At 41.9% G+C, this 24149-nt stretch overlaps 1 protein-coding gene across 6 annotated transcripts in view; it reads left to right on the top strand.

Moving 5' to 3' along the window:
• Window positions 1-21663, top strand: part of RHOBTB1 (Rho related BTB domain containing 1) — a 67625-nt gene extending 45962 nt beyond the window's left edge. For 5 of the 6 annotated variants that reach the window (XM_053388349.1, XM_053388352.1, XM_053388348.1 and 2 more), the window contains 7 exons: window positions 838-1023; window positions 3794-4770; window positions 6720-6838; window positions 15889-16039; window positions 16751-16839; window positions 17945-18050; window positions 20220-21663. In XM_053388349.1, coding sequence (XP_053244324.1) covers window positions 838-1023; window positions 3794-4770; window positions 6720-6838; window positions 15889-16039; window positions 16751-16839; window positions 17945-18050; window positions 20220-20389 — 1798 coding nt within the window. In that variant the 3' untranslated portion in view covers window positions 20390-21663. The remainder of the gene's footprint in view (window positions 1-837; window positions 1024-3793; window positions 4771-6719; window positions 6839-15888; window positions 16040-16750; window positions 16840-17944; window positions 18051-20219) is intronic. The other variant, XM_053388353.1, reaches the window with a different exon arrangement.
• Window positions 21664-24149: the final 2486 nt, after the last annotated feature.

The raw sequence follows: 24149 nt of genomic DNA, 5'->3' as shown, positions 1-24149 counted from the left end.
CTGCATAATTCCACCTTTCTGTCAGTGTTTATTTCCACACGTTGAAGAAGTGATTGGCCTTGGTGAACTTAGCACTGGGTAAAAACAAGATTAAAAATAAATAAATCTAAAAAAAAAAAATCATAGTCTATAACATTCAGTGCACTGGGGCTGACTGTTGCCAGCTTAAAGAAACTTCATTCTTTTCCCAGCTTGAGGAAGCTAAGGGCACATCTTGTAAATAAAAATGCACATATGCAAGTGTTGTTGTTTTTAAAGTGCACACCTAAATATGTATGAATGAGACAAAAAAAATTGGAAATGCAGGCATCCTACAGGTATCCTCAACAGAGAGCCAGATACCTCCCTGTTGCATTTACACATGGTGGCAAACCTGGTATTTTTACTATATTCTGTGTGAAATGGTCCAGTCTGAGAGGCACTCTTGACTAATCTCTGTGTCGTGTTACCTTACATGTTCCTATTAAGAAATGGCTGGACAGCCACCTAACCTTTCTCTACAAATTAGAGTTTGGCATGTTGTGATGGAAGCAAAATGGCAGCCCATTCCCATCTGTAGTTGCTGTTGTAGAATTTTGGCAATGGCTCTTACTCACTGAAGATGACACCTGTCAGGGGATGAGGAGGGTTCTCTGGTGTCTTGGGGGTTGTGGAAGAAAGTAGGATTTTAACAAATAATTTGAATGAGTATGAAGTGTTCTCTAGGAACCTGGTTTTGAGACACCTAAGAGAAATGCTTTGCATGGAATATAGGGTGTTTTTTTTGTTTTCCTTTTCCTTTTTACACACAGAGGATGCGATATAATTTTCATTTAAGCCAATGCCTGTTTATTCCAGGTCCGATGTTGTTGTCCTGTGTTTTTCCATTGCTAACCCTAACTCCCTGAATCATGTGAAAACCATGTGGTATCAAGAAATCAAGCATTTCTGTCCTCGCACACCTGTTATTCTGGTTGGTTGCCAACTGGATCTTCGATATGCTGATCTGGAAGCTGTAAACCGAGCCAGAAGGCCATTAGCAAGGTAAAGTTGGCTTCAATATTCAGTAGGAGAAATCGATGTTTCCAATTGACAATATTAGTATGCATCTCAGCTTCTGGGGAGTATGTAGTCTTCTGCCTCCTAAATCAGGAGTGGCTCACCTTTTTCTTATAAAGGCCCATTGGCTAATGGCAAAAGGCAGTCAGGAGCCAGAGCTAGTGGTGAGTGGAGCCACAACCAAAAGGGGGCAGTGCTTGCAGGATTGCATAGCTTCAGGTGGGCAGCCTGCCCCCCCCCCCCAGATATTGTTGGACTACATCTCTCTTCAGCCCAGCCAGCAGGGTCCAGTAGTCAAGGATGATGGGAGTTGTAGTCTAACAACATCAGGTTGCCCACTGCTGCTAAAATCCTTTTATCTGTCAGTGCCACCACATCTTTTCTCTTACATGTGTGCAGGCACAAAGAGGAAGCAATTCTCAGAACAGTGGTGTGGACAGTAAGAGCTGGATGATGATGAGGGCTATGCAAGCTTAGGCCTACAGATTCTCTGCCCCTGTCCTAACAGTATATATCAGAGATGGGGAATCTTTGGCTCTCCAGGTGTTCTGGGACTCCAACTCACATCAGTCCCAGCCAGCACGGCCAGTGGTCAGAGGTCATGGAAGTTGTAGTCCAGCAACATCTGGAGGGCCACTGGTTCACCATCCCCATATATGACACGTTGCTTTCTACTGTGTCAGGTTGTTGGTTCATCTAACACTGTACTCTCTGTTCCACCTGACAGTGAATCTCCAAGATCTTAAGGAGAAGTCTTAACCAGTCCTGCAACCTAGTACCCTATAACTGTTTGGATTGAACCAAATGACTCTAAAGCATATTCTCTGCTGCTGAGGTCCAGGTTTCACGCACACAAAAACCTGGCCCAACAATTGCAGCCAATTGCTTGATTTGGTGCCAGATGCGTACTTCTGATTTTCAAGTGCAATTGCTTTCTGTTTCTAAAAAAAGTTTATTTTGTGTCAGATTGACCCAGAAAGCCCATGTTCTTGTTGCGTGGAACAGTGTTCAAAATAATAAGAGCCTTGTTGGATCAGAATGGAGTTCAAGCACCTTGCTTCAAGTAATAGCTAGAAAGATGCTCATTGATAAAGGCAATAGCCCTCTTCCTTTATATCCAGAGCTACGTTGTCCCTGAATGTGGAGGTTCCCTTTGGATATGCCTCATTGGTAAAGCTTGCCATCCTGAACTTGCCTAAACCCTTTTAAAAGCCACTGAAGCTAACAGAAATGGTCATGTGATACAGAAATGAATTCCATAAAGATAAAAACATAAGAGTTGGAAGGGACCCCATGGATCATCTAGTCTAACCCTCTGCAATGCAGGAATATGCACCCATACGGGGATCAAACCCATGACCCTTGGCATTATCAGCACCATGCTCTAACCAACTGAGCTAACTGGCAAGGTTAACCTTGCATTGTGTGCATCTATAATACTTGATGCAAAGGAATCTTGACCCTTAGCTGAGGATGGTAGGTGCTGTTACAGCATATTTTCTATAACCAGTTATTGTTCGAATAATGCTATTGTTACCTGAATAACAACACACAATTCAAATCAATGGAAAAATGAAATACTGATCCATATACCTGCATGTTATTAAGATTGTAATGTTTGTTAACTTAAATATTTTTAAATGTTTTAAACAGAAAAGTTAAATCCAGCTTGCCCTGAGGCTATTATTGTGGATCAGTAATTCAAGAGCACCTTTAGTATCACACAGTGGGCTCAAAATCCACCTAAGGAGGGGGTAGGCAATGATTGTGGAAAGAAAAGAAGTGCAGGCTGAGCTTATAACCATGAAATTCCAGGCACTGCTTTGGAGGGATAGTTAAAGATGCCGGAATAGACTGAAACGGAATCCTGCTAGGACAGAAACATTGTGGGTCAGTGGTTCCCAGGTCCAAGATTCAAATACTTTGTTCTAGATGGGGCTGTTCTTTCTTGGAAGGTACTTAGTTTTGGAGTGCTCTTGGAACCATCTTTGTCCATGGAGGCCTAGGTGCATCCACAGCATCCTTTTCTGAACAAAGATAGCCTCTGTGGCTCACCTCACATTTAGACTACTATAATGCCCTCTATGTGGGGCTTCCCTTATGACTGGTCCAGAGGCTGCATCTGGTGCAGAATATTGTGACCTGGGTGGTAATTGGTGCACTTTACCTGGCACACATCACGTTGTTGGTGAGGGGACCTGCAGTGTATCAGCCACTGAGGCAGTTTTAGTGTCTTGTTACTCACATATAAAGCCCTAAATAACTCTGGACCAGAGTCACCTGACAGGCCGACTTCCCCTTCATTGCCCAGTAAGGGCATTAAGATCACCAAGTCGATAATCTTTACAACACAGCCTGATGATTATCAGCTTAGGGTGACATGAAGATGGTCTTTTCCACTTGTAGGAGCAGTGTTGTGGAATGCACTTCCTGCTGAAATACAAGAGGCCCCATCTGTACTGGAATTCCACCAACCATTCCATTGACCAAAGTCTCCTCTTTTATTTGCTATGGGATTGTTTTATTGTATTTTTTTAATTATGTACTTTAGCAGTGTTGTGCAATTTCATAAAGTGCTTTAAAACCATCAGGGAATTAAGTGATATATTATTATTATTATTATTATTATTATTATTATTATTATTATTACAACTACTATTACCCATGCATAGGTGTATTTCAATGAGATATGGAAGCCATATCCAGCTCTCATGAGCTACTTGTTTGTTTGTTTGTTTGTTTGTTTACTTCACAGGCCTATCAAACGGGGAGACATCTTGCCACCAGAAAGAGGCAGAGAGGTTGCCAAGGAGCTTGGGATACCATATTACGAAACCAGTGTATTTGACCAGTTTGGCGTCAAGGATGTGTTTGATAATGCCATTAGAGCTGCCCTGATCTCCAGGAGACATCTACAGTTCTGGAAATCGCATTTGAAGAAAGTTCAGAAGCCTTTGCTTCAAGCTCCATTTCTACCTCCAAAGGCACCTCCTCCGGTTATCAAAATCCCAGAGTGTCCCATCACCAGTATCAATGAAGCCGGATACTTATTGGACAATCCATTGTGTGCAGATGTCATGTTTATCCTCCAGGAAGATACTCACATTTTTGCTCACAAGATCTACCTAGCTACCTCCTCTTCAAAGTTTTATGACCTTTTTTTAATGGAATGTGAAGAAACCCCAGACTTATCTGAAACTCCTTGCAATAAAGAAAGGGCCAGTAGAAGCTTTATGGCCAGAAAATGCAGCCTTGAAACAGATGACAGTAGTGAGATGGCAACCTTAAAATCTTCGAATGCCAAACTCACGTCATTAGCAGTTGGTGGTAACCCTTTAACAAGGTTAGAGCTTGAAGCAGGGGAAGCCAGTTGCCTGAAGCAAGCGCCAACATTTTTGGGCAAAGGCTTTGTTAGCATGCATAGAGAAACGCAAGTCAACCCTGTTTCAAAGAGGACTTGTGCTGTAACAGTGGTCAAGACAGATGCTTCTATTCAGCCTGGGCCTTTTAAAACTGTTCTGCAGTTTTTGTACACAGGGCAGCTGGATGAAAATGAGAAGGATCTTACCAGAGTAGCTCAGATTGCTGAGATATTGGAAGTGTTTGACCTGCGGATGATGGTGGAAAACATTACGAATAAGGAAGCCTTCATGAACCAGGAAATTACAAAGGCTTTCCATGTCAGAAAAGCTAACAGGATAAAAGAATGCCTCTCTAAAGAAACATTTTCTGGTGAGAATACATGAATACATCCTCATTATCCCTTTGAATTAATCCACAAAAGTCATCCAATCAATAGTTCCATATATAAAGCAATATAAACACTCAAGTAGGAGTCATTGGTCCAGTTCCAACATCATAAAGCCTACCAGGGACAGCAGCTCTATGTAAAGATGGAAGAGAAATTTGATCCAAAATGCAGTTAAAGCCAAATCTTCCAAATCTGCACTTTCTGTAACAATATGCAAACCAAAACAAAGCTATCCTTCAAAATTCAAACTTCTCCAAGTTTTGTGATGCAGTTCTCCAATTAGTGTTTACAAAAACGCATATACTGGGGGAAATGAAGTTATTAGTGAAACTATGGTGCAAAAATGCATTCTATTGGGGATAATTGCTTGCAAAAAATTGCATATTGGTCAAAACTGCATATAAAATTACATTAGGAGAGATTTGTGGTAAAATCCTGGTGAATTTTCATGAGGATTTAAAAGTAAAGTAAAATATCAAATTGCGCTAATATGTGGGGGAAATCATTCTATCCCTAGCTCTATGATACAGGCCCATGCAGGATGCAACATATTAGCTGTTTCCTGGTAGGGGTTTGTGTGAGCATGCCAGCTTAAAAAAAAATAAAATGCTTCTACTGCCTTGATGGAAATCATTGCCAGGAAGTATGCTGGCTGATATATCACCTTCCTCCATATGGTTGGGGCTACAGGTCCATGCTATGTGGAGAATTACAGAGTGTCTGAACCAGAGGCCATTGTGGTACAACAGGAAGTAATTAGAAGTGAATCTTGGATGTCCATACACATGATAGATGGCCTTGTGCAAATGTCTGTCAGCTGCAGTTCTGTGCCTGTTAAATGATAATATTAATGACCTCTCAGATGAGGGAGTGAAGTAAGGGTCGTTGGCGCCACATTCAGCTAGCCCATTCCACTAGCAAAAGGTAGTGCAAGGACTCCCACTAGTTCAGGCAGAGGCAAACTCGGCCCTCCAGTTGTTTTGGGACTACAACTCCCAACATCCCTAGCTAACAGGACCAGTGGTCAGGGATGATGGGAGTTGTAGTCCCAAAGCATCAGGAGGGCCGAGTTTGCCTATGCCTGCACTAGAGCAACAGGGCTCCCCCCCCCCAATCTCAGGGTGTGGCTCTTAAATCAGTTTAATTTAATGTAGTCAAAACCATTAGTCTGCACAAGAAAAAGTAGAAATAACTAAAGTTCCATAGCAAAGATTTGGCTGCCTAGTTCAAATCAATACGAACCTGAGTCTAGGAATTAAAGTTGCTTATGTACATCCTGTTTCATCCTTATGCAGGCAGACTGATTCATTAATATTTTTCTCTATAGCCCATTCCTAAGAACTAACATAACCAGGAATCAAGAACCTAAGAAGCAACCTTACACGGAGTCAAAGCATTACTCTATTTATATCAGAAACTGTGTGCACTGATTGGCAGGAGCTCTCCAGGGTTTCAGACAGAGATCTTTGGTCAGCCCTAAGTGGGAATGTTCAGTATCTTGGAAAGAATGTGCACCACCAACCACTGAGCTTAATTCTGAGACATGCATCCTCTTGGGTGAATTGCATGAAGTGGAATATTGTCAGATGCTGGGTGCTGCCTGTGTTCACACAAGCAAACGACTCGTGTCTGAGTGGACGAGTTTAAACTGCTTCCATTTGTGTATATGAAGCCTTCAGAGGCCAGACTTCCAAAAAGTGAAGAGTGCAAAGCTGTTCCTCCTCTGCAGGCCCAGGTTTTAATGGTCATCTGTGTCTCACTTAGAAATAATTATTATGTGCCCTTTTGGATGCATTTGCAGTAATATCCATGAGAGAGTGAGCTGTGTAACGCCCTCCTCCAGTTTCTGTAACGCCCTCCTCCAGTTGTATTTGGCTCCAAGCACTTTCCACCATAGGTTATGGTTCTGTTTCTCTGATCCCATTGGCAGATGTGACGTTTAAGCTGGAAGATGGAAACATTAATGCTCACAAGCCACTACTGATCTGTAGCTGTGAATGGATGTCTGCAATGTTTGGAGGATCGTTCATTGAAAGCTCAAACACTGAGGTACTTGTTCTCTTTGGTGTGTAGCCTCAATAATGTGCCATAAGCTTTACCCTTTGGGTTGATAAATTGCAGTGGTTTAAACAAAGGGGACATTTTGCTGGAGTTTGTCATCACTAGCCCAGAGAGAATTTTCAAAATGTTTTAGGTTCTAAGTGACTCCTTTATCAATAAATTTCAGTTGTTATGATAATTTCTCTCTCTCTCGTTTCCTAAATTTGAATTTTAAAGTAAATTAAATGTTGGTGTCCCTGTACTGTTGTTGTGTATAAGAAGATCGTTTTAGATGAACTTTGGTGGGAGGAACTAGAAGAACAGGAAAACTCTTCAAGCCACTTTTCTGGGGGGTCACAGATAGAAGTGCCCTGGATGAAATTTGGTCTCCTGGCAGTATTGTCTGGCTTCCTGATTTTTAACCCAAAGAGTGTGATCGGCATTTCTGGCAATAGGATTTTCCAGCAGGCCTTCTCTGGAGAATAGGAGTTTTGCCCCTCCTTCCCTGACTCTGTTATCAAAGCAGACATTCTGAAAGTCTCAATTGCTAGGCAGCACATTATATCTTCAAATGGAATCATTGTGACATCTTGGACAGGTTCTAAATCTAGGCTACAAAATAAATGCATGTTGTATCATTCATGAAAATCACACCTAAACAATAGCTTTTCCTCTGCCAAGTACACACCCGCAGGGGCCTGATCTTATTGGAAACATAATTAAATATCAAGCAAACTGCCTCATTTAGAGGAGGGTCTCTTTCCATCCATATGTTAATCCCATCCCTTCTGGGTTATTTTAGGTATTTGTCTGCAACCCCAGAGTCGTCCGCAACTGGACCTAATGGTCAGGGGTCTCTTTACCTTTATACCACCTTTCAATGTGGTTTGCATCATAAAACAAATTAAAATAATGAAATACAAATTCAACAGTGTAACAATTCAGTCAAAAAACCATCAGTGAAATTATTTTTTAAAAACAGCAGCAGTAATAGAATTACGCATAAAAGCCCAGCGCAGCCTCAAATTAATTACCGTACTTTTCTGTGGGTTTTTTTTTACTAAAAAAAAAGTTAAATGGGGGGGGTAGTCTTATGCACGGGGGCAATCTCCCCCCATTTTCTTAATTTTGAGTTCCCAAAAAATAGGGGGTGTCTTATATATGGGGGCGTGTTATACACAGAAAAATACGGTACTTAAAAGTAGATGTAAACAACCAGAGGCCATTAAAAAAAACAATCAATGAAAGAGCCAAGTTTACTTCCTGTGGGAGGAAGCTCCATAATGGTGGGGCCACCACTGAGAAGCCCTGTCTCTTACACCCAGCCCAGCAACCTAGCAGACCTTACTGGCAGGCTGACAAGCAAGCCCATCTTAAGAATCAGGCAGGCTCAGATCAGTGCAGATGGTCCTTCAAATAACCTAGCCATAAGCTATTTAGGGCTTGAAAGGAAACAAAACTTGAAACTGTGCTCAAAGGAGCACTGACAACCAGTGTTGTTGGCACCTGTCTGTCTCAAGAGACAATGGAGTGTGCCTCGGGAGGTGAAGCCAAGCAGCTGCTTTAGCAGCATTGAAGTGACCTCCTCAAGGTCAGGTCCTGGGCTGCCCATATGATAAGAGACACACACACCCTTGGCATCGCTGATATGGTCCGAAGCAAAGCAAAGCAATACGTAGGGTTTACTCCTTAACCCTCTCTTCTCCCAAAGATATCCCACAAGGCAGCAGAGGTTTAGGGTCAGTTTTTCTTCTCCTAGATGGGCTGCCTTCCCAGAGTGACAAGCCCCATCTGCCCCTTGCTTCCCTCTACAGCATGGGCAGAAACGGCCACCGCAACTGCATGCTGGGATAACTCGGTCAGTGGAGCATAAGAGTCTTAACCTCAGGGTCCCAGGTTCAAGACCCACCCTTGGCAAAAAAAAAATTCCTGCATTGCAGTTGGTTGGACTAGATGACCCTTGTGGTCCCTTCCAGGTCTACAGATTCTATGATTCTGTGCTACAGAGCAAATGCCGCAGAGCAGTTTTGTGATAAAGTTGCCTTCGGTATGGCGCTGGCCAGACCTTAACCAGAATTCTAAATAAAAACCTACTACAGTCTTAAATTATTATTTTTTAAAGAAGATCCTTGAGACACCTCCATTCTTAAAGTGAAGAATACTCATTATCTGCACTGCTATGAAGTATCATCTGGAATGCTAAAGTGCTAGTGGCAACATGGAAAGAGACTATCGTATTTATGCTTTTAAATAAGAAGGGCAGATCAGCTCATCCCAGCCTGATTAGTTTTTGTTAAAACTCAGATGCTTGGGACAGCTTCCTAATTATTTATCACATTTTAACGATAGCAGCTTTGCTTTCTGCTTGAGTATTGAGGGAAGCATCCACATCAAGGGAAAATGATACCCCTTAGCAATGCTGTGGCTTAGCTTTCTTTCTCTTTCTCTTCTTTTTTTTCCCTTTTTTGTATTTAATATTCTGGAAGTCTGTGTTCTACTTTAAATTTTTTCTCATTACTTTTAAAACAGCAGTAAGCATAATTCCCTCCCCAGAGGCACGCTCAGCAGGTGGCTCATTAAAAATACATACCTTGATTTTTTAGTAAGCAGCTCTCCTGCAACAAGAACATATATTCATTTTCTACAATCTGCTTCCTAATTATAAACCCTAATAGCTCGTGTTCTTCTTGGTAACCTTAAAATATTAATTGCAAAGACTTGGATTTCTGAAGCACATAAAGCACCGCAACTGAGATCTTTAAGTTCAAAAGTACAAGCGCAGCCATGGAAATGTACCGGAAAGTAGTTGGTTCCAAGATGTGTATTGCACGTAGAGACTGAGGCAATTTGACATAAATATAATGAGCTGCTTCTAATTTATTTATTGTTTTGAAATTCTGCAGGGAGAACAGGTTATTTGCAGCAATAACTCATGCATTCACACTTAGTCCTTGCAACAGACACCGACGAAAATATCTCCAGTTTTCAAATTTAATCCACCTAAATCTAAGCCTCTGTGAGAGATGGTGGGTCTTTGCCCTCCCCTAGTGGCAGCTAGAAACTGCGCTTGTCTTTTTAGAACAGTGGATTCCAAACGTTACTATTATTATTTTGCAACTGAGCTTGAATGGATTCTGCATTTATTTAACATCATATTAGCTAAATTTTCCTGGAGGAAAACAAAGTGACAGTTGCTGCACTTTTTGCAGTAGTTACTTTCACTAGCCAACCCCCAAGAACAGCTCCTGCTCAAAATGCCTCTGGAACACCTGTGGGTTGCTTTCATAGGTATATTGTGTGGCTTTGGAGATTGGCTAGTATTAGTTTGCCTCCTGTTCAGTGCCTAGCTGTTAGCTCCACTCCCTGTCAAGAAATCCACCAGCTTCCATTTGGCAGCAATGCCTCCAGCGTTTAGTTTAAGGTGGCTCGGGGTTTCCCTAAGGCGTGCTGAATATAGTTGCACTTAACTGAGGATGTCCAAAGTGGGAAGGGGAGCTCCACCCTAACTTTTAATGTTCCTAGGACTGGATCTGGGGCCTCGGCTATACAGCGTCAAATAAAACGTTGAACTGTGCTTTAAGTGCAATATACAATGTGACAGTAGATGGCGATGGTGAGCCTTATGGAAAATTCAATGTATTTTTAAAAAAAGAATTTTCAGAATGGTTTTTCTATGTGTGTAGATTTCACCCAGGTTTGAGGGTGCTCTTGGCAAAGTACCCTATTTGGACCTCCTTCCATCCATGTGGGTTGGCCCGCTTGAGATTCATGGAGAACTTATTTCACACTATGGCACAGTTGTGGGCTTTTCTTGTTTCGTTTTTAGCTGTAGGAGATGGCAAAGCTTCTGAGAGCCATGTTGTTGTTTTCCCTGGCACCCATCATCCCACCTATTCAATCCCCACTCTGATGTAGTACCAGTTCACTGTGGGGAAAACACAATGGTGGCCACTAAAGAGAAATCTTCCAGGGTGAAAGCTTTGAAGAGGCAAGTTTCCGTGAGGTGTACCCTGTTGGTGCCGTGACAGGAACCCAAGGTTGCTTCATGCTGACACTAGATTTGCATGTGCCTGTCAAGGACATGAGGCAAAATGGCAACCCATCCCCTTGCAGTCAGAATAATGCTGAAGACTGTAGCCTATACCTTGATTATTTATAATAATAATAATAATAATTTATTATTTATACCCCGCCCATCTGGCTGGGCCTCCCCAGCCACTCTGGGCGGCTTCCATAGAAACCAAAAATACAGTAAAATATCACACGTTAAAAACTTCCCTGAACAGGGCTGCCTTAAGATGTCTTCTGAATGTCAGGTAGTTGTTTATCGCTTTGACATCTGCTGGAAGGGCGTTCCACAGGGCGGGCGCCACTACCGAGAAGGCCCTCTGCCTGGTTCCCTGTAGCTTTGCTTCTCGCAGTGAGGGAACCGCCAGAAGGCCCTCGGCGCTGGACCTCAGCGTCTGGGCAGAATGATGGGGGTGGAGACGCTCCTTCAGGTATACTGGACCGAGGCCGTTTAGGGCTTTAAAGGTCAGCACCAACACTTTGAATTGTGCTCGGAAACGTACTGGGAGCTTTCAAGACCGGTGTTATATGGTCTCGGCGGCCGCCCCCAGTCACCAGTCTAGCTGCCGCATTCTGGATTAGTTGTAGTTTCCGAGTCACCTTCAAAGGTAGCCCCACGTAGAGCGCATTGCAGTAGTCCAAGCGGGAGATAACCAGAGCATGCACCACTCTGGCGAGACAGTCCGCAGGCAGATAGGGTCTCAGCCTACGTACCAGATGGAGCTGGTAAACAGCTGCCCTGGACACAGATTTGACCTGTGCCTCCATGGACAGCTGTGAGTCCAAAATGACTCCCAGGCTGCGCACCTGGTCCTTCAGGGGCACAGTTACCCCATTCAGGACCAGGGAATCCTCCACACCTGCCCGCCTCCTGTCCCCCCAAAACAGTACTTCTGCCTTGTCAGGATTCAACCTCAATCTGTTAGCCGCCATCCATCCTCCAACCGCCTCCAGACACTCACACAGGACCTTCACCGCCCTCACTGGTTCTGATTTAAAAGAGAGGTAGAGCTGGGTATCATAATACAGTGGAGCTGTATTATATTATTTCTTGGGAGGGTGTTGCTTCTTTATAGCCGCTCACCTATAAAGGAAGCATGTACTTAACTCCTCCCTTTTCTTTTCAATTGAAAAAACAAAACAAAAAACAGTCAAAGCTTGCAAGTATAGATGTGGAAGAAATTTAATTGAGTTCACATTTAAAGGCAAATCTACCAAATTCACACTTTGGAAACACATTTAAAGGCAAATCTACCAAATTCACACTTTGGAAACAATACACAAACCAGGAAACAGCCATCTTTTGAAATTTGCACTTCTCTGAATGTTACAGCGCAGTTGTGCAGCCAACTAATGTTTACAAAAAATGTACTTACTGAGGTAAAGTGTGCATACAAATGCATACATTTATGAAAAAATAACATACAAAAATGCATTATATAAGGCAGCATTGCCTTCCAAAAATGTGTACATTGTACAAAATTGGATATTAAAAATTGTGTATATTAGGAGAGATTTGCACTAAAATGCTGATGAATTATTGGGCAGAGCTTTTTAATTTTTTAAAATCACAATCTGATATGAAGAACTGAACTTAAGTTTGGAAACTGGAAGAAACTGAAACTGACAGATTCCCTACTTGCGAGTCAAGACTTCCTTCTTTGGCAGTATTTGTTTTGGCCATGTAATTCTGGATATGCCTCTCTTCTTGTACAACACTGGAATAGAGAGCAGCAATACATACTGATGAAATGGGAGGACGCTAACGAGAAGTAGTTGGCACAACTCTCACACTGAAATTTGAAGAAGGTTGCTTCCTATTCCTCACTCTTTCTTTCTGAGTCTCACAGAGTTTACAGGGTGGGTGAGGAAGAGACTAGATGACTCTTCCCTGAAAACTGTTTGCATGCACAAAAAAGGCTGAAGTACAGGGAAAGTATTTGAATATTTTTTTTTAAATGTGGCCTTAGGAATTACATTTTTAATTACATTTAGCTGCGAAGGTAAGACAAAATAACCAGAGTTAATCAGGTTTTGCTAGGCCTTTTGGGTTGCAATGAAAGTTTTATCTACTTCCTGAGGATACAATTTGAAATTAATCCTGTGATGAACATAGGGTTTATTCTGATTCTTCAGAAATTTGTGCTCTTTGACATTCAGGGCCATTTAACATGCTATAGAAAAGGTGGAGGCTGGGATTGACCACATCTTGATGATGATGTTTAAAGCCTATTTTTCTGTCAGAAAGTATATAGTAATTGTCCCTCAGCAGTGCAACATCTGTTTAAGGGAGCTGTTGGTCTTGGTCTTTGTAGCTCAGTCCTTTAACCACACATTAGTAGGACCACTCCCTCTCACATTTGATCATGCCCTCTCTTTTTTTTTGAGGAAAACTGTAATAATGAAAAGTACCTCTGTCTGCTATGAGGAACAGTTGAGGGAATGGGGTAGGTTTAGCCTGGTAAAGAGGAGACTGAGAGGAGATATGATAGCCATCTTCAAATATCTAAAGGGCTGTCACGTGGAGGATGGAACAAGCTTGTTTTCTCCTGCTCCAGAGGCTAGGATCCAAACCAAATGATTCGAGTTACAAGGAAGGAGATTCTGACATCAGGAAGAACTTTCTAATGCTCAGAGCTGTTCAACAGTGGAATGCAGTCCCTCATAAGGGGATGGACTCTCCTTCCTTGGGTGTTTTTAAGCAGAGGTTAGATGGCCATCTGTCATGGATGATCTAGTTGAGATTCCTGCATTGCAGGCAGTTGTACTGGATGACCCCCAAGGTCCCTTCTGACTCTACAATTATCCAGCCGGGAGAGCTTTCCCATCACCGTGGGCAAGGGCAACTTGCTTTCCTCACATTTTCACGAAAATGTGTGCATTTGAATCCCAAGTGGCTTAGTTGGTAGGAAGGGGTAGGAGATGGAGAACAGTCCCTTAAGAATGTCACTAAGTCATTCCAAAATACAATTCCAAATGGAACAAACATTTTTAAAAAATCAATAATGGCAGGATATGAGGGAGAAAGGAAGAATGGGAAGGTATGTCAAAGAAAACAGCAACAGTGCTGATGAACCAATGCAAGCGCTTCTCTTAGTGAGTAGGAGGTCTCTGTGAGCTGTGAGGGATACCCAGGTATCTCGTGAATGGTGCCTTTGTGCGGTCAAGGAGGATGACAGATATTCAAGGGTACCATGTTGCCTATTTGTCAAGTTCAGCCACGAGGAGCAGCTGGATAGGCTCGATCAGTTGGGACAGACCCACATATTATCTTTAAACAACAACAACACACCCTTTTTAAAGCCCCAAACATATATTTCAGAGCATGTGCTGCACTACCTTTCTGTAATTTAACGAGACCTGTTGGAGTTCTGTGAGGAATTTAATGAATGAATTAGAGAGTGCTCTGAGGCTTCCTTTCTTTATGTAGGGGCAGGTAATTCCAGTGTGCTTCAGTGTTGTGCTATGGTAGGATGACTCAGTTTGTCCTAGTGCAGAGGGGCATGACAACACTCTGCTTTTTAAAAGAGATCTCCAGATGCACTTATGCACGGCTGGTGTTCTGGCCATTCTTTCTTCCAGACCTGGAGTATGTCTCCAAGTTTAATTCAGAAAAATTGATGTGTCTCAAGTATCGGAAGTTTGGAAAACACTGCTATATTTATACCGTTGGGGGAGCAGGTTGGCCTCTTTCTGCATTACTGCCAAAGGGCTCTCATCCCATAGCCATAATCACTTTTTATTTGGGAAAGAAAGTTGTTGGAAGCGCTAAGGGAGTGTTTGTAGCAGCAAACACGGAGTTACTGAAAGCAATTGTCCTAGGAAAGGTAATACTGTAAGGTGCTGAAAAATAATCAGCAGCCCAGAGAGCACCTCTGAATTATTTTTAGCTGCTCGGTGTTTATATTAAGAACAAGAATGAGCTAATGCAGAGGCAAAGTCCAAAAATGACAATGTGAAGTGCCCTTGACATTGTATATATTGTGCCTATTATTTTTCTTCACCTGATATATGTAGGGTTTTTTCCCCCTTCAGGAGTTCGGCTCATGATGGATGTACATTCATCCTTGCTTGTGCGTGCATGTGTGCATGCACAAACACATGTGCATGATCAAGCTGAAGTTAAGGACTTTTAAGTTCCTTGATTTTGTTGGGGAAGATTTTGTTGTCCATGGCTTAACCTGCAGCTCTCTGTGGAGAGCCTTCATCCTAAGGGGTCAATCTATGCCAACTTGGTCCTTTACAAGACATTAGCAAAACAGCCGCCCAGAATGGAAACAGTGCATCTGTGGTGCACAAATAGTTCACTATCTAATTTGAACTACCCCATCTGCAAGGGCATTCCCACTTGATACGTTGCTGTGCAAAACAGATGGTGATGACCTGCTGAAAATAAAATGTCCGCTGTTCTTTTTTAGTTTAACAACACAGAAGCTGAGCAGTGCTTTTATTTGGCTAACTACGAGGGGGTTCATTTGTTTTACTATAAGGGCCTCTTACAGATCTCCAAGTGTCCCTGTTTTCCAGGGACAGTCCCAGATATAGAAGCCGTCTTGGTTTCTGATTTGACCCCAGGAAGTCACATTTTTCCTTAGGACATCCCTATTTTCATTGGAGAAATGTTGGAGGGTATGGAGTTATGTGACCCCCTTGAGCTAAGGAGATAAGTAACCATACAACCTCTAGAAGACATCTGAAGGCAGCCCTGCACAGGGGTTTTGTTATGTTTAATGTTTTTTTATGTTTTTATATAAGTTGGAAGCTGCCCAGAGTTGCTGGGGCAGCCCAGTCAGATGAGCAGGGTATAAATAATAAAATTATTCTGCAACAAGACGTTCTTATTTTCAACCTCTTTCTCTGGTTTTATAAAAGCATTGCAGAGTTGCATTTGGGGGAAAATAGCAACAGCCATGTGGCCCAAGTGTTTTATCCTTGAGTAGATCATCTCCCAGCTCTGAGTATATTAAAAATACCTTCCCCCCACCCCTCAGGTTGTTCTTCGCAATATAAACAAGACTTCCATGCAAGCAGTTCTGGATTATCTGTACACCAAGCAGCTATCATCCAGTCAGGAGTTGGATATGCTTGAATTAATTGCACTGGCAAACAGATTTTGCCTCCCACACTTGGTTGCGCTTGCAGGTAAGGTTTCTCTCTCTTTACAGGTGTCGCCTTCAGCTTCCTGCCAATGATGTTGAAATTGTCAGCTGTTGTTTTTCCCCACGATCTTTGGGCAAAAACAGACACACAGTGTTTCTTCCTAAAATCAAACTGCAGTACATATTTTCAGTTAGAAAAACATAATTGCTTCCTCCACTCTTTTTCTGTGCTGAGTTAATTTAGCCCACATTCTTGTGTATGCTTAAGCTACTAAACACAAATAAGTGTCTGCAATTCATAATGCCCATTAGGCAACTTGATTACTCTTAATTGAAAGAGCATGAACACTAAAGTTTCCATTGCAAATTCCTGTTTTGAGGGTCTAATAATGGAGCTTGGGCAATTTTAAATTAATCCAGTTCAAGCAAGTATTGCATAAAAGAGCAGTCCAAGTTACTTTTACTGCTCTAATCTGATGGTTAATTATTTTGTTAGTGATATGATGATAGTTAATTCCAATAATTGCTTATTTCCTCCCCCTCCCCCCCGCCCTCCAATTGTTTCAAAGAGAAGTGGCTGGAAGCAAGATTATTCCATGACTTTAAAAAAAGAAATCTATGTCAGCCCAAATAGTAGTATTGTTTTTCCTTGGGCAGTCTTGCAATGGATGAAAGGCAGTTGAAACAGGGGCTGGAGGGAGCTAGATTTATGCTGCACAGTAAACTGGTTTGTGTTTCTCTTCAACCCCAACAGAGCAGCATGCTGTGCAGGAGCTTACCAAAACATCAGTGAGTGGTGTTAGCATAGATGGAGATGTGCTGTACGATTTGGAAATAGCCCAGGTTAGTATAATATCTGTGGTCACATGGGGGGAGGGGAGTAACTTCCTGATGATGAATGTATAATGCTTGGAAGGTTGCTGTTTCCCAAGGATCAAAAGAGTATTTCAATTTTTAGAAAGCCTCTGTGAAGATAACCATGGTTACTGGGAATTGATACCTTCCCACCAACCTGCTATTTCTTTAGAAAAGTCAGTACATCATCTTAGGAAACACATGTTCCCAAACCTGTGTTTGCTGAGATAATGCAGGGGTGGGGCATCCATAGGAGAGAATGAGAGTGGTACTTAACTCTTTCCCTGCCCACTGATTCACCCCTACAAATGCACACTCATGCATTTCCCTCTCTCCCAAAAGTTGGTCTTAATTCTGGTCTTGGGAGACCAGCAAACACTGAATAAATACCACAGGGTTCCTGGCGATCTGCTGCCTCAATACTTTATTTACATTGACAAGCTGGAATCATAAGAATCTGCCTTAACACTGAGTCATGGTATCATAGAATTGTGGAGTTGGAAGGCGCTGCATCACACCGTTTATTCATGTAAAGATTATGGTCTAACTAAGACCCCAGGATCCTTTTCACAGGTGCTGCTGTCAAGCCAGATGTCCCACATTCTATAGTTGTGCATCTGATTGTTCCTACCTAAGTGTGGAACCTTACATTCTACAGTCAGGTCATTGGTACATCTAGCTCAGTAAGGCCTACTCTGTCTGGCACTGATCAGGATTTCAGACCAGGGTCTCTCCCAGTCTTACCTGAAGATGCCTGAGACATTTTGCATGCAAGGCAGATGTTCTGTCACTCAACTTCAGCCCTTCCCCAGCAGCTTTTTCAATTAATTTCTGATTGTGAATCCATCTGCAACCCTGACTCAAAGTAGTCAGCTCTGCTCTGGGTCCCAACTTTTGGGAGGGTGCTGTTGCACTTTTGGTTTTCAGCCCTGCTGGTTCCATAGTACTGTATCTGTGGCTTTGTCAGTTTTTGTCAGGTGCCGCTGTGATGTCTCAATCCCTGAGTAATTCTCCCTTGTCTTTAACTTCAGAATTGTTCCACATACTGACTGTTAACCCTACAGAATATAAATTCGGTTCTCTTCTTTTCCAGTTCCACAATGCTAACCAGCTGGCGGCTTGGTGCTTGCACTATATCTGCACCAACTACAACAGTGTTTGTTCCAAATTCCGAAAGGAAATCAAAACTAAATCTCCTGGTAAGGCCGTTTAGCAAGCTTTCTCCGCCTTTTCTTCCAATCTTTGTACATCTGCCTTCTCTCTATTCTAAAGCTGGGGAGGAGGGGGGGCTACAAATCAAGTAAATTTACATGCTCATACATGCATTTTTGCATTGTTTCATTTGGCTCCCAAGACCCAGGTTTTCATTGAGCTTTTGGCAAGGTTTGGGATGGCAGAGAACAATGGAAAGGGAAGGGAGTCTCCATGGTGTTGCCATCTAACTATCCAGACACAGGACACCTTGAAATCTTCCAGTGCAGTGGGAAGCAGCAGGAGCAACCTCAGCATCTCATGCCCATTCATTTTCATCCTCTTCCCCCACACCTTTAACATGAAATCCTTCTCACCACATTAGGTGAGAGAGGGACCAAGCATAAAGGCCAGGAGGCAACAGGCAGGAGGAGCTGCATCTACCATCTCTCTCCCTGCATCAGGAGCCATGCCCAGAGTTCTGTTTACCTGTATTAGGCATGCTGCTGCCGTGTGTGATCCTTTGGTTTTAAGATAATCTAGGCTGGTTGAATTGACCAAAGTTTGAATTCAAGTCAGAAGGTTGCAAAAGTGAATGACGGCAGGAAGTGAATCGGAGGTGAAGTTTGTCAGAGATGGAACAGAGGTTTAAGAAAGGGCAGACAAGCATATATTAATTTGGGGATGTGTTTACAATTAGTTAAACTGTGGCCTGAAATCCCAAACTTTTGTTACTTGATGGTCTTTGTGGCTTTCACAAAAGACATTATGGATATGGCTTCAGAAGACAACCCTACTTGTCAGGGGTCAGCAAACTTTTTCAGCAGGGGGCCGGTCCACTGTCTCTCAGACCTTGTGGGTTTTTTTGGGGGGGGAATGAATGAATTCCTATGCCCCACAAATAACCCAGAGATGCATTTTAAATAAAAGGACACATTCTACTCATGTAAAAACACAAGGCTGGCCCCACAAATAACCCAGAGGTGCATTTTAAATAAAAGGACACATTTTACTCATGTAAAAACACGCTGATTCCCAGACCGTCCGCGGGCCAGATTTAGAAGGTGATTGGGCCGGATATGGCCCCCGGGCCTTAGTTTGCCTACCCATTTACTAGAGATTGAGATGCATGTGAATTTCATTGATAGCATTGCTCTCCTCCCCATGTAGTAGTAGTTACATGAGAATAATATTGCTTTCTGCTTAGCCTAGCCTATGGATTTGAAAGGAGTTGGTTTTGCTCCATTAGCTTGAGGGGGGGGGGAATATTGATATGCACTGGATTTGTTTTGAACTTCCTCTTTTTTATTTGATCATTAATACTTTGCATTATAAATATTGATAGTACTGTTTAAACATCAGGCAACCTGCCTAGAAGCTTATTCAGTGTGGCAGCAGAATTATACCTGGCCATCATTCCCTGATGGGTGGCTGCCTCTGGAACCATCTCACTTCCACTTACTGGATATAACATCAAAGCAGTATATGCATGCATAGGCTCAATAATCCCTTATATTTATTGCTAATATCTGGGGTTATAGACCACAGGTTGACATTAGATTCTTCCCACGTCACTTGTATCATGGGTTATTTTTTGCTGCACTGCTAAAATTCACCGTTTTCTTTTTTTAAAAATCAGACTTGTCTCACAATTTGTCTGACATCAGAACAGAGCTATTATGTATTGCTGTTGTATGTATACTTCTTTTATTTCTGCAGCATCTCTTATCATTGCAGAGTTCGAATTTATATTTTTAAGCTATTGTATTCTAGCATTTTATGTTGTTTTGTAAATACAGTTTGCAAATACCTATTTTTTCAGTTTCCCTATTATCTGAAAATGCAAAACTAGAGAGAGGAGAGCTTAGTTCTCCATCACAGATTTGGAATTACACATATTACCATATTACCAGAACTAGAAACATGACATATTTATTTGAAAAATGAAGCCTGAGATTCTCCTGGATTTTTGCACAAGATTTCAGGTTCTGGTATGTAGAAGTAACAGTCCTGGATATACTACTGGGTTGTATCCAACATAGCTCTAAGTAACTACTTTTCTTAACTGTCTTGATGCCATAGAAACTAATTTCTAACTATTAGCAGAATTAAAATGTTGTCCTAGTTACAGAATTCATTACTTATTTGGGGACTTCTTTGTTTTTTGTTTAATACAGATAATCAGGAATATTTCGAGAGGCACCGCTGGCCTCCTGTGTGGTACCTTAAGGAAGAAGATCATTTCCAGCGTATTAAAAAGGAAAGAGAAAAGGAAGACATTGCACTGAATAAACATCATTCAAAACGAAAGTGGTGCTTCTGGAATTCCTCCACAGTTGTTGTCTGAGAAAAGGAGAGGCAAACCTATCAATAGAGTGGCTTGGAGAACATTTCTTTAGAGGAAGTCTTATCATGAAGGAGAGCACCTCAGTCCACTGAGAACCATTCTTGTACCAGATGCCATTGAAGTAAATGGGGGTTCATTTCAATGGTGCTTCCACAGACGTTTCTGGTGGGTTGTGCAGAAGATGTTTGGGGCACTTGTTTTTATTCCACCTGTGTGCATTTATCATCTCTAAGGTCAACAAGCACAAGCTCACCTGAAGTGGGTGTGAAACTGCTCCTTAAAATGTCAAACGTTTGTATTTTTGTTTGTTTATAAGCTAAAATACTGTATAAAATCAGTATTGCTTTTCTTTTTCTTTCTTTTTTTATACAAACCGACAACAAACCCCAGCAATTAATATTTCAATCTCCAAAGTGGACAGTATTTTTATACAGTTGTGTATGTATGTGAAGGTCTTTATTTCAGCATTGTTCTTTCACAGACCACAGTTATTGTGGAACTCTTTGATTTAGACTATGTTTCTTTTGTTTCTCCTCTTGCAAGTACAATGAAATATGATGAACATCTCTGACAAACCTCCCTGGCTTAAATTGCCATCCTAGCAACAAACCAACTCTTGCTAGGCAACTGCCCCCCCCCAACTTCTTTCCAAACCCTATGTATTCACAACAATTAGATCCTTATTCTTTCTGAAGTAATGGGATGTAACATGATCCAGTGACAACAAAGTTATACAGAATTTATATCTTTTTTTTCTCCAGCTGAAGAATATGAAGTGTAATTTACCTTTTCAACTGCACCCGATGTATTCCCAGTATTTGCCATTTAAGGACAGAATGCAACAGCCGTGTGAAATTTAATACTTCCTCTTTTATGTGTTCCATGGCTTTCAATGTCTTTATTTTCAAAAGGACCATTTTAAAATAATTAGAAGACCTCATTACACTTATGTCTTTATCCACTGCAGATTTCCTAGGGACCTAAACCTAAAGGCAGTAAGACTTTTAGTTAATTACTTGGTTTGTTTCTTTATAGATGGCTACGCCTTTTAAAGAAATATCTGTATATTTAAAACTGTTTGCTTGCTTGTTGAATATCCACATGTTAAGTAAGGGCTGTGGAGATAAGTTGATCCCTTCTGTTATATTCATATAGGAGCGACCCACCCACCTATTCACTGTCAGTGGTTTTCTGGCCCAAATAATCTCCGAGCACCGAAACAGACATGATGGCAGCATGGGCAAACTGCTTGCCTCTGTAAGATGTTCCAAGTGCATCAATGCGCTTTGAGCTGGACCATCCAGGTGTAGAGTTCGCACCCCAGAGGTCTGTGGTGGATACACCACAACTGTGCCACCTGTAACAAAAGAAGGGTTTTTGCAGGCACCACCAGTCAGGCTTATTACCCATGGCTGCTGTCATGTCAGTAAGGTGTACAAGTATGTCTTGCCTTTTTAAATATGCTGCAAAAGATATCCCAGGAAAAGCTCCCTTTCCCCCCTAGAAATTTTTATTAAAAGTTTTCACAATACAATAAAATTATATCTAGAACTAATGAAGTAAAAAATGAGAGAGAGAAAAGAGAAACGACAAAAGTTTTTTGTTTTAATAATGCATGCACAGCCCCACACCAAGCTTACAACGCTTTTCTGCATCAAGTCTTAATATTTTTGCAGTAAACTAGATAATTCCTTTCCAAAAGAGCCAGTGTAGTATAATGGGTGATGTGCTGGACTTAGGAGGCTTGAGGTCAAATCCCTGTTCAGCTGTGAAGCTTACTTCTATGACCTTGCAGCCATCTCTCTCTCTCTCTTTCTCAGCCTAACCTACCTTACAGAGTTGCTGCGGGGATAAAATGCAACATGCACTCCATCTGGATGCATAGCAACTGGATAGCTCAGTTGGTGAGAGCGTGGTGCTGATAACGCCAAGGTTGCAGGTTTGATCCCCGTACAGGACAGCTGCATGTTCCTGCATTGCAGGGGGCTGGACTACATGATCCTCAGGGTCCCTTTCAACTAAACAATCCTATGATTCTATTATCTCTGTCCTCTGAGCTACTTGGGGGAAGGATAGCATAAGAGCTTTTAAAGACTGCCTTTCAAGCAACTGATTCCTCTTCCCACCTGCCTTGGTTTATGCACCTAAACGATGGACTCCTAAAATTGTTTTCCACTCACACCAGTTTTGGTTTGAAGCCTGGCCCATCACTTTCCTTCCCTTATCTTTGGCAATGGCCCCACTGGCAGTGATGCTAATGTTCAATAGTAAATGCACTACTATATATTATACGGTGGGATTTCATTTTGTGTGTGAAGTGTTTGTGACCTAGCCTAGACGTTACTTTGGTGCCCCAGCTGTTTCCAGCCATGTGGAAGAGCAGCATGCTGGGAGTTTCCTAACCCCCACATTGGCCACCAATTAATATGGAGAATTAGGGAGGGAAATAAATATTTAGGAGGCGAGTATTGCAGACTGGAGGCGAGTGAACACTATGAGCAAGCAGAGTGGATGGAGGTGGCATCTTAGCATTCCCTGAACTTTGCCACAGAAGGTAGGTGTGGTTAGAGCTATGAGCATTGTGCTTAGGTCAGGGGTGGGGTGGGAGCAGTGGCAGAAGCTTTAGAGGAAAAAGAAAGAGTCGCCTATTCCTGCTATACGTATAGTTCTCCAGTCAAGCTTATCAACTGCCTTTTCTTGGTTTCCTTTGTTCTCTCCTGCAGGTGCCTCAACATGCCCTTTGGAAGAGCTATCCCATTTTCTGTTCCTACTAACCCAACCCTGAGTCCAAACCAGGTTGCTAAGGACAGGAAAAGTGGCAAAGCCCACCCAACTTTCCAAAATAATCCAGGTTCTGGGTGATAGATGAAGGTAGAACCTCTGGCGAGGACAGTAAGAAATATGTTTCAGTGTAGAAATTAAAAGACCAGCTCCATTTACCCAAAAGGAATATCGTTGCACTCTGATAAAGGGCTATGAAGCAAAAAATGACTGCAAGCTGGATGGTATAAACTGATGGTCAGCAGTAGTGTTCATCATTAGCAAAACCAATTTTGGCTCGAATTTCATGTGAAAGGAGCAGACCTGTTATTTTAAGCTTGGGTCCGTGAGGGCCTCCTTTGTAAAGCAAAAGGAGTACCCTAACTGCAACCAGTTGTATCCAATATTAGGTAGTGATGGGGGTGGGGGGGAGGTCTTATGGAGAGAGAGAAGGGACAAAGTACACAGGAGGCACAAAGTGAGAGAGCTTAGCTTCCTTTACCTGTGAAGCAGTTGATACTTGCTATATGCATGGGTTGGGGGCAGATCATGATTTAGTCAAATGGGTCTGTGCCATTCTGTGTAGATTGAGCCTGAATTATATTAGGTTATATGTTTTGATAAGTATTACTATTACTAAAGTTTTACAAAACCAAAGCTTCTCTATGATTGTAATCTTGCCAAACTGACATGGACGTGCATAAATGAACCAGGGGTATATGCAATAATAACCAGCTGTATTAGTTATCAGCTACTGTAACCAAGTGGCTGGTTCATTTGGTTTAATTCTGCCTTTGGCCTTTAATCTTGGTGGGGGGTTCTTTGTGTTTTATTTTGCAAAAAACAAACAAAAAAACAACCTCAATAAAAAAAATTGTTTAGCTATAAATGCTTCCTGATTATTTGGTCTGGTTTAAACCCGTTACAATGAATCTTTTACCTTTAAGATGCTTTTTTCCATCCAAAATATATAGCCAGAAAGTATTGCATATTGAATGTT

Source organism: Podarcis raffonei, chromosome 5, assembly GCF_027172205.1.
Source record: "Podarcis raffonei isolate rPodRaf1 chromosome 5, rPodRaf1.pri, whole genome shotgun sequence".
Lineage (NCBI taxonomy): Eukaryota > Metazoa > Chordata > Lepidosauria > Squamata > Lacertidae > Podarcis > Podarcis raffonei.
Note: the sequence above shows the minus strand (reverse complement) of the source record. Positions and strands in the feature narration are given on the sequence as shown.